This window comes from Spodoptera frugiperda, chromosome 7 (assembly GCF_023101765.2).
Source record: "Spodoptera frugiperda isolate SF20-4 chromosome 7, AGI-APGP_CSIRO_Sfru_2.0, whole genome shotgun sequence".
NCBI classification, from domain to species: Eukaryota; Metazoa; Arthropoda; class Insecta; order Lepidoptera; family Noctuidae; genus Spodoptera; species Spodoptera frugiperda.
In genome coordinates, this window is record NC_064218.1 from 10,615,026 (window position 1) to 10,626,851 (window position 11,826).

Below are 11,826 nucleotides of genomic sequence, written 5' to 3' on the forward strand. Positions count from 1 at the left end.
ATCCTCTAAGTAGGCCAGCTCCGAAATACCGAACCAACCTAATCCTAAAACAATGTTTTAATAAACAACTACTCAAAAAACCACCTTACCAAAAACATAATAAAAGCTAAATTCAGAAAACTCTTAATAATCTAAGTTCACAAAACACGCTACGAAGTGAGTCTGGCTACTTAAACCACGTACGAGTATATGTAACTCGGTGGCAACAATAAAACAGTTGCGCTGATGATGTCACTGATACCGGCGCTCCCATGGTGCTGGGAGCCACATGACCTGGCTTCTACATCCCAGCGATGGCCGTGCAAGTCCCACGGGGAACTACTGTTGCTAAATTAGGTTATTTTGTCTGTTTAGTTGCCATGGTAACGGGGAAATGGTGGTAGGAAAAGAAAATAAAAATAAAGTACCGAAAAAACATTTTTCTTTCTTTCAAAATTATGTTGAATTAAATATGTTGAATAATATGCCTAATTCGGGAATGAAACCCTATATTCTTTAGTCGCACTGTGACCAGACAAGGTAACGTCAACTAGACAAATAGAAAAAATTGAATTCAATAAAATTACAACTAAGTTGTAATAACTGCATAAAAGTTTACAATTACATAGTTTTAAGCACAGGTCAATGAACTATTAATTAACATTTGTAATGTCATGAACAAATACCTTGTAAATAGTTATTTTATGAAATAGTAAGAGTACAACATAACTGTATCCCCGTCCGTCCGTCCGTCAGTGTTACAAAACGTGTGTAGTGTGGTAGCAAAGTTCGATGTCACGATAACGATCTTAAGAAACACATCGCCACTGCATTACTTACATTTCATATTAGGTATAAGAAGATACACTAATTAATAAAGGAGTCATAAAATTATAGCTTAGTCAATGACATTCTACCAACGTATTCATTTAATTATTTTAACGTTATCTAAATGTATCAGTGGCAATAATTTTCTCACAGAGCCACCAGCTGGCAGTGTTCCTTGATTGTACGTCGTCAGATAGTGCAGACAATGCACTCCTCGTTACGTCACACGTACAACAGCCTAATTCCCCAACAATTGCAACAGCTTGAACCAACACGGAACAATCACTACAATCGCAAGTCCAGCATGGCGGCGGCGGCGCGGTGCGCGTGCGCCGGCGGCATGCATCCACGACACAGAATACCGTTTCTGAAATATTAATAATGAGTGAATAGTCCACTAATGAACATGAACAAAATATAACTCGGCGACCGTGGGACCCGTTCCCATGCCATTGTCGCGAACCAACTTTCTTGGGGTCGACAGCACCGGCTACCACTATGAATAATAATGCCTAATTAAACCGTGTTTATCCAGATAATTAATTAAATTGAACTGCTTTTGGAAAATATTTTGTAATTGAATATTTTTCTATGACATCTTAGACAATGCTACGTAGTAGATCAGAACGTACCTAATGGGCGTAATGTAATATAATGCTTGATATACTGTTGATACTTAATTAACAGTATGCAATTAAAATTAAGCAAAATCAATACAAGCAATTATTGGTACACACAATTAATGATAATTTCCATTGTCAACAGATAATCCTGGCCGACGAGTGCACGGAGGCGGAGGGCCGCGCGTGGCACATGAAGCACTTCGCGTGCGCGGAGTGCGCGCGCCAGCTGGGCGGGCAGCGGTACATCATGCGCGAGGCGCGGCCCTACTGCCTGCCCTGCTTCGACAACTGCTTCGCCGAGTACTGCGACGCCTGCGGGGAGCCCATCGGCGTCGACCAGGGACAGATGTCCCACGAGGGCCAGCACTGGCACGCCACGGAGCGCTGCTTCGCGTGCCACACCTGCAGGGCGAGCCTCTTGGGCAGACCGTTCTTACCAAGGAAAGGAGCGATATACTGTTCCATAGCGTGCTCCAAAGGTGAACCACCCACGCCGTCTGACTCATCAGGTCCAGGACCCAGACCACCGCGAGTGCCAAAGCCCAGAAGAATGCCATCGCCTAAGACCCCGCCTAGAACACCTCCGAGAGAACCCTCACCTCACCATATAGACGCAGATTCAGAACCTAGCGAGTCCTTGGTACCAGAGTCGCCCCCACCGCACCCGCCTCCACCTCCCCATGCTTGCCTGAGTCTCGACAGAGCATTGGCAGATCTACGTTTAGAACAATCTATGACGGAGCATCAGATACAACCCAGTCCGACGTCTGAGGAACATAAAAACGAGTCACCTGATGACTGGAAGCCTCCACACCCCGTGGAAGCGCAGGCAGTCGTCACTCCAGGACATTCGTCTTCGATGCCGGAACTGACGCTGGTGGATGGTAAGTCACCTCGGAAACCGCGAGGGGGCCGGACAGTCAGGTTCTGCGGAGACGACAATGAAGCATTTGAGCCCGATGAGCCCCCGCGGAGGGAAAAGGTCCGGGATGAAGACGCCAGCAGCTACTGCAGCACGTGTTCGTCGTCGTCGTCGTCCGCGGAGTCGTACACGCTGCCCACGCGGCGCGCGTACGGCGGCGTGCGGATATCGTACGTGCCCAACGACGCCGTGGCCTGCGCCAAGAGAGAACGACAGAGGAAGAACGCTCAGCACGACAAGAACTGCATCATCTCGTGATCCTGGCTCTACCTAGTGCCTCCCCCCTCCTAGTGAACCGACCTCCGATATAAAAGACTGACTTTTTGATAGATTTTGTAGCCCCCGCCATAGTAATGTTAGATAGAGTACCACAAGTCTTCCTTAGCTGCTTTGATCTTGCCACGCGACGCGCGGGCCTGCTGCCGAGTGTTGCTCGCGAATAATAGTAACCAGGTGCGCATGCGCGCGGGACAGCATGTCTGCGCCTGATCATGTTGTGACGTGCACAATAATAATAATCGTTATCTACATAAAAGGCTTAAATTGTAAAGGGTTTGGACAAATTTATGTTCGTACCAGTAATTTGGGATTAATCGGTTTAAAATGTGACGGTGTCTTGTATAGGTAACACCTTTGCGGGTTTTATTTGTAATCGATCGTTTTGGTCTGGCATTGAGTGCACAAACTGCACGTTGGTTGTGAATGGAGCGAAATGTGTGCAAACTGAGCGATGTACAGTAGAGGGGCCTAAAGTTAAGTTGATATAACGAGCGACGTCAGCTTTAAATTATTTCTCATTTAATATATAACTATGTGTAAACATATCGAATGCTTTCTCTAGTTTATTCTTGTTCATGAAATGATTAATTTAAGACATATCCCACTTTGCCACTTAGTTGTAGCTTGCTGTAAGTGTAGCCTAAGTTATTGAATAAGAGATTATTGTAAAATACGAGTACAAATATACAATATGTTATTTTGTATAACTGTTTTATACTATTGTGGAATGTGTTCAGTGTAAATAAAGCAATGTGACGAGTTGTGACGATCTTGTATTCTTGTGTAGCTGTGTGCTTGACAAAGTCAATGAGACCTTTATACCTAGCTGATGCAGCAACCAGCCGCTGTGTCACTACAACCATGTAATAAATACATACTTTGTGAAATTATCAATGGCTAAACTTCATTCTTTAGCCTTTCAAAACTTGAATGTTATTCATAAAACTGATCAGACATTAACTTCCAATATTGTATTTAGTCGATATGTAAACTTTTGTTTGTACTTGATGCTGTAACAACACTATCCTAGAAATAATACTCAATTCAAAGAATGCTCACGAAACTGCATTTGTTCCAAAAATGTGTATTAATAAATAAATGAGAATAGACGCTAGTTGTAACGAGAAACCACAAAATATTGTACAAATATATCGAAATGTAACAATAAAGTAATAATGTACGTACTTGTTTAAGTTATTTGTAATATGAGAAGATGAAATTAAATGATTTGGAATAAACTTGCGCTTCATTCTGTATTACAAGTTACTAGCTCCCCTAATTCCTGCATTCGATTTTCAATTCTATAACAAAAGATATAAAGTCGAATATCTATTGAAGTATACTTATCAATTTGGTATACTTCGACCTGCCGGTGTCTGTCCATAGCTTCCTATCGACCGCATGAACAAAAAACTGTTTAGCGAGACCGACTGGCAATTGTCCAGGAATACATTAAGAATGGGGGAAGTCGGGAAACGTTTTGCTATAACTGAAGTTTAATTTATTGTACTCCAACCCTTCAAAAATACAGTAATACGTAAATTTATGCCTATCTCCCATGGGATTAAGCAAAGACAACGGAGCGTCAATTGCTACGAATCTTAGATACCTCTTTCGCTTCATCAACAGTTTTCATGCATGCTTGTCGGTTAAGGATACTTTTAATTTGGCCCTTCTTTAATTTATCGCCAATCTGGTCAATATATGTCCGTCTAGGCCTCTATATACTTCATTGGTAAATCTCTTCATCTAGCCTTTCAACTATCGTAACATTCCCATTTCAATCTTTATCACTACATCAAAATACAATAAGAAAATAAAATAAATAGAGTTAATATTACAATATTAATGCCGATTAAGGAGTATCGGGTTCGATTCCCGGTTTAGGCAGATGGGTTGGAATGAGCAGAGAAAGTCACTGCAGACAATATCAACACAGGGCGTGGTATGGGAACACACACACTCATATACATTGTAAAGACACACTTAGAAAAAGTTATCGGATCGACTGACAACTGCGAATATGTAGATTTGATGTCTGATATTCCTATTGAGGTAAATGTGGTTCGTAATAGTAACTTCCTTTAGAAGTTGGCACGACACGACAGGTCAAGTAAACAAGGCATCCATGTTACAATCAATTGTTTTTCTTTATGGAACAAGCCGGTAAACAATCAGACGGATTACCTGATAGTAAGCAATCGCCGCCGCCCATGGACACTTGAAACACCAGAGGCGTTACAATTGCATTGCCGGCCTTTTAGGGGTTAGGAATTTAAGGGTTGTTGGGGAATCGGGGATTAGGAAAGATTAGTAAGGGGGATTTGGGCCGCCGGTAACCTCACTCACACAACGAAATACAACGCGAGCGTTGTTTCTCGTGGGTTTTCTGTTAAGCCGTTTTATCACTCCGGTCGAGCCGGCCATTCATGCCGACGTATGGCTCTCCACACTTATTGTAAAACTAGATACGTAGATTGAATTATGGAAATATTTCAAGACATCAACAGCCTCACACGTGTAACTTTCAGCTTATAACAAAGTTAATAATTTTACTGGCAAAGTAGTCAAGAACACTTAAGAAAACAATAAAAAAGTTTTCAACTAAATACTACAACGATATAAACCTCAGACAGAAATCAAACTCGCTATAACTTCGCTAACTGCTCATACTTGGCAGAAAGTTTGGGAGACACGAGGCTCTTGGCAGACAGACGAAGGCAGGATTTGGATGGTTTTATTTATTTTACTTAATATTATAAACGCGAATATTTGTGAGTTTGTCTGTATGTTTGTAACTCAATTATGTCAAAATGGCTGAATGGATCGGAGTGAAATTTATAACAGGTGTAGATTATGGTCTAGAATAACACATAGGACACTTTTTATTCCACAGGACTACGAAAAAGCCACTGGCAGAAGCGGACTACTATTATATAAGGCTTGCTACACTTTAGTTACTGTAATTAATTGTCAACTTTTGTCACTAATTGATATTAATCATTGAATTGAATTAATTTTGAAAGTAATTTGGTATTAAAGCAATAAATTAATTCAGAACTAGGATAACTCAGCAGTATTAATGTAAATGTTTTAAAAGACAAATACAGAATCATAGAACAAATTTGTTGAAATTACGAGACGTGAAACTAAAAAGACTCAATCTTAAATCCCTCCCAAAACCCACCCTGTGCATTAGGCAATAAAATCCAGACGAGTAATGACAAGTAGGCACAGACGACAGTTTCCTAGACGGCTAGACCTGGTGCAGGCAGACTGATGCCCTTGCCAACGGCGAGACTATCCAGACGGCGAGACGGAGCTAACGAGCTGGCTTCCTGTCACCGCTTCCTTATATACTGTGTACTTAGTACATTATGTACGTAAATTAGGTACACGTGGGTAAACGTAGTTTGTGGCTATTGAAATAAAAATTATAATAGCTTTCGTGAGACATACTAAATTAACTAAAAATCACGGTTTACTGCTAACTAGTAGAATTTTTCTTCATTAATTTACGTGAGTAAACAGTGATTTTTAGTTAATTTATATTAGTACAGTTATAAATTATTGTGTCTCCGAGATGTACAAAATGTCGGCTTACTCACGTAATATTTTGATTAGGAATAAAACATTACGTGAGTAAGCCGATAACATAATAATTAATTTAGTATGTCTCACGAAAGTTACAATAAAATTATACAAATATCATGCCTATTTTAAAGAATTAACGGACCTCAGGTTAAAAATTACGTAAATTGAATGATATTTTAATGCTGTTTGCCACCCAGACAGCGAACCTTTCCTCGACACTCGCATTAGTGACCTCTACCCTGACACATAGTTTAATAAGATAGTCATAAGACGAGGAAAAACAGCGATTAGTAAATCAAGAAAGAAAAAAATGCAAAAGAATAAGAAATACCGTAGCCGACAAGGAAACATCCGCTACGAGTATTGCTACGAAAAGTTTTTTTAAAGAAATTATGTTTTAATATTGTGTAACGTTGTGTAATTTAAACATGATGTAAGTGACTTAATTATATGCTGCCTCATTTACCTCCAATTACACAGTGCAACCCCTGCACCACTCGACAAATGCCAATACGTGGCTAATAATGTAACCTGTCTATTTAGCAACGCTCTGCTCCCCAACCCTTCACTGACAACCCAGAAATTGTGACCCCAAGCGAAAATATCAATTAAACATATTTAACCCTGTGCGCGCTCGTTACCCATAAGTTGTGTGTCTCGGTCATTATGCCCATTAGGGGTGTATCAACCACTTGATTAATGAACTCGACAGCGCCGCGGGAAGGGTTGACAAAGAATAAAAAGTTGTTCGTTTTTTCCTGGTATTAATCATTCGTTGTCAAAGGGCTCAGTTGTAATGTGATGACAAATTGCCTTCGGTTATCCGGGAATTTCGTACCCCCTTCGAGGTAATTTTTCTAAGTATGTTTGGTTGGCATGTTGACTGTTTGTGTCTTAGGGTTAACTTTGTGTGTCGAGCCGATGAAAGCTTTTGGTAAACTACTTAAGAACATAGTTGAGTAAGTAAGTATACGTGTTTACTCTGCATACTCAGGACTACGAACGAACTGGTGTTTATACGAACACCACTACAGTCAAGGTGTTCGTATGAAGAAGAAGAAAACGATAATTTATGAATTATAACTTACAAAAAATCTTTCATTACATCGTGTGTCGTGTCTGCAAAATAAATTAATCTTTGCTCAACTCAAAGCAAGGGTTTATTGCAACCCTTGTTAATTATTATATTAATTGTACTGCGGTAAGGTTCCAGTTGTTGTAACATTTATTACAACAGGCTGTACTGGCAATGGCCTAATAGTTAATAGTTATGGTAAATATACCTACACTAAATCCATTATAATAAAAATCGCGTTTTTGTAATCTAGTTAGTATAAAAGAAAAAACTTTGGAAATGAATATGACACGAGGCTTTATTTGGCAGATGAACATTTCAGAGGTAGATAAAAAACGGGGGTATATAAAAGCACAATTTGCCCTGTGCAACTACTAGTTATGTTATGGATCCTCTCTTAAATGATAGTTATACTGTCACCAACACGTAGCCTTGATATGGGAAGTACTATTGATCAAGATCTAGTTTATATTTTAGGTACAAAATCTATACAGCTTACAGCCAGACATCCTAAACTCCCCCCTAAATCAGTTGATGATGTAATGACGGCAGAAATCAATAAGTGGATCAGGTGCGCGCGCGCCGCGTGACGACACCTGGGCTTCACGGTCGGCGCGAGGGGGATAGCGGACAAATTGCGGACTAATGACGACGCGGTTTAGGGGTATATAGAAAAAAGTAAAGAAAAATCCATTGGAATGCACAGAAGAAAGTTTAAAACACAAGCACAGGTGAAATGGAATAATAAGGGATATATAAGAGATACACAAGGACACTTATTAACCTTTCCTCTGCGGGTATATGAGACAACAATAGAAAACACATTGTGTCCCATACGACGGGTCAAACAGTGACGCAGGAGTTGTAGAAAGATTTAGAGAACACAGAATATAAATTCGCAGCGATTGGAAGAAAGCAACACTATTAAAGGTATTTCTTTTCTAACCTATTATGAGCACCTGCATAAATTAATTATTGTTTTTCGACTTACACACGCACTTACTTGACGAGGACCTCGACTAGTTTCAAGCCATTCTAGAGGCTTATATTCATAAACAGCATTTCGCGATGAAAATCACGCTGCTACTGACATAACAATTAATTTAGTATGTCTCACGAAAGTTCTAATATAAACATGCATAAATGTTAGGAAAGCTTAAAAAGCTTGCAAGAATCGTAGCAGGTGGCCGTATGTAGTTTCAGCTCCTTATAAATATAACAGAAGTTCTGAAACACAAGCAAAACGCTTGTTTAATCAGAAAGTCCTTTACCAAAAAGGCTTCCTCTCAGCACATACAAGTACAGACTTGACAATAGTATTTCGTTTTGGCAAATTTCACGAAGAATAGTAATATATTCCGGACATTTGGAAAAGTGCCCAGAGCACGCGGCGGTCGTTGTGTAAGTAACATAATGTATTCACTACGGCTCTCATATCGTTGTGAGGAACTTGTCTCAATACACATATGAATGAGTATATTTCCTCATGTACTATCGTTATATCTTTAACTTATGATTCTGTTAACAAATTGTTTTAATTACCATACATACGCTTACCACTATTATTATTGATCAGAGCGCCATTCATTTATTTATTAAAACTAAAGTATAAATAAATAAATTTGTGATTATTTTATGGAATAGGAGATACACTAGCATACAGACCACCTGATGGTAAGCGATCAGCACCGCCCATGGACACCCGCAACTCCAGAGGAGTCACAAGTGCGTTGTCGGCCTTTTAAAAAGAAATACGCTCTTTTCTTAAAGGTTCAAACCTCGTATCGGAAATACGTAAAGGTCGTATCGGTTCGGAAATACCGCCGACGACAGCTCATTCCACAGTTATTAAGACGTTTATTTAATTATTTATTTAATACATGGATAGCCAGCAGTATAATACCTTATTATATAGTTACCTCCATTGAAATGGTTTTCCATATAATTTCGATTTACGTCGTCTAATTAAGTCCGACTTATTTAAAAATGAACGTTGGATTATGCCAAGTACGGAAGTACGCCCCTAATACATATTTCAATAACGCCACGATTAGTTCTCCTCAGCTAATTAAAAGCATGAAATTAATATTACACCGGCATGACAAGTTATTGATTGAGTTCACACATTTAACGTTCGTATTTAAACTCTTGTTAAAAGATATCAGCTCCTAAGTATTTATTTGGGCTTCAACTCATTAACCAAGAAATTTCTAACAATGTCCATTTCAAAAATATATTTTCTCACACTTCTTCCAAAAACGCTTCAACCAACGACGGTCTAAACAACTGCAACTAGCGATAATTGCACAATTATCGCGCAACTGTCGAATGTGATACGTGTTACATAATAGCGCTCCACTTTTTCACTGAATGGACTAGACACGACATAGATATTTATTCGTACCGGTTTCTGTGTAGTATCCGTACCTAATATTAGATTTCCAATGTGAAGTCATGTCAAAAAATAACAGTGATTAGAGTAGGTACAGCCCACTCTCGTTTACACATAGTTTATAGTTTTAGGTATTTTCGGCTGACTTTCTGTATAACTTGTAGATTTATTATGCAAGATAGCGCCGATATGTCTCAATGAATCAGCGATGGACTTAATATTGTACAGGAATGTTATATATCATTCATTCATTAGCCTTGAAGTAAGAACACAGCTGAGCAGATGGACATATCGTGGGAAAAACTAATACATATGACTCTTATAGACAAAAGAGTGAACTAATTATACCCTTTAATATGTATCACAGCATCGACTTTAAAAGCTTGCTCTACTTTAATAGCCGTCAAATGTAAACTCTGGACGTGGACGGGGCCCGGTCGATAGTCGTCATTGGCAATAAAGTTGTAACGACGGTCGCTATAAAGCAACTGCTTTACGAGCACGATATTGTTACATGATAAGGCCACACGTCACCAACTTTTTCTTTTACTGCCGCTCGTTTAGATCACGACAGGCTGTGTGTTCATCCTTGTCATGATTAGCAGAGATATCGCTTCGAATTTGTGCAACTGGAAACTTTTTAATATATTCATATGCCTCTTTTAAACTGAAGCAGCAAACAGAAGTAGACTGTACTTGTTTTTGGGCGTTCGCTAACAACGGGATTGAAGATCGCTCGCGTATTATAGCTCCTGTAATATTAGGCTGATGAATGGCATGGCAGGCATGACTGAAACCTTTTTGCATCACACTACAGGCTGTGATTATATGAAATGTTTGACAATGAGTTCAAAAAAGGCTTAAAAATACTATAGATTAGTCAGAATTTTATCAGTATGATAGCTGAAACAAACTACCCCTAATTTTAACAGCAAGAATTTTTAGAGTACTCTTGTCAATTTGTTTAGGTATATGACAACCAATTTCACATAATTTATTGGCAATTATTACATGAATGATAATAAAAGCTAACACGTGATAACGAGTGTGTAATCGTAAAGCACATGTCGAGTAGGTATCGAGTAAGTTTTGTTTACAATCGATACGAAGGCGTTACCCTAGCGTAACGCGACACCCTGTGGTCACCACTATCATGCGGAACGGGTTTTAGGAACTCTTCCGAGTTTCCGAGTTGTCACTACACCATTTTATTACTGTTTAACTGTAATTACTAGTCACATTGGTACTTTGTTGTTGGTAGGTTTTGAACTCGCACTCTTATACAAGAAGCGGCGGACGTCTAAACGTCTGGGCAACTACGGTGATTGAAAGATGCAGTTGACATTACTAAATTTGGTGTTAGAATGCACTTAATCCCATTTCACCACCTCTCTAGTGTCTCTCATTTAGAGGTTAAATACCTGAGAATATGGTGCCCTTTCATGACGAGATATATTAATAAAGATAGGCATCTATCTACATGGCAACATGTCCATATTCAGAATGTCCATAGACAGACACCCAGTCTGCAAGGCATCACAGAATACCGAGATTCAGAAACAATAACACGAATTCTCAATGACTTCCCAACTGACGTATTTAATTTATTTATCTGTGCAAAGTTATCCGATTGTGTAACACCATGTTGTGACGTCATTAAGGGAACTTGTGATTCCAAAACAAGAGTGCATCTTATGCAAGTATCGCGCATGCCTGCGTACTGATTCATGATAGATAATAAAACAAAGTTCCTGCTGCGTGTGATTGTAAACAGTGTGGAACCCTGACACAGTGCGCAAGGACGCCAGTTAGTCACTCGACTCACTAAACATTCAATAAACTTGTACTAAATGTAGTAAAGTCTTTACTTTATCTTGTGTTTTATAGCCGTTGGCTGTGGAGAACCAGTGTCTCAGATATGTATTGAATTTGATTTACTGATGTGTATCTTCCAGCACTGCTACGAAACTTTTACCGAAAGAGACATCAAGCTTAGATTCATGTAAACCAACTAATCTATCCAAAATGTCAAACAATAACGCATATAAAATCTTCCTTTCTTTCAAATCAAAGCATTTATTTCAATTAATCCTAAATTAGGCACTTTTGAAACGTCAAATTGAATTGTCCATCA

General features: G+C 39.2%; 1 protein-coding gene across 4 annotated transcripts in view; it reads left to right on the plus strand.

The window, feature by feature from the left end:
• Positions 1 to 3,869, plus strand: part of LOC118265723 (protein prickle-like) — a 134,585-nt gene extending 130,716 nt beyond the window's left edge. For all 4 annotated transcript variants that reach the window (XM_050694661.1, XM_035578822.2, XM_050694663.1 and 1 more), the window contains exon 7: positions 1,573 to 3,869. In XM_050694661.1, coding sequence (XP_050550618.1) covers positions 1,573 to 2,610 — 1,038 coding nt within the window. In that variant the 3' untranslated portion in view covers positions 2,611 to 3,869. The remainder of the gene's footprint in view (positions 1 to 1,572) is intronic.
• The last annotated feature ends 7,957 nt before the right edge of the window (positions 3,870 to 11,826 follow it).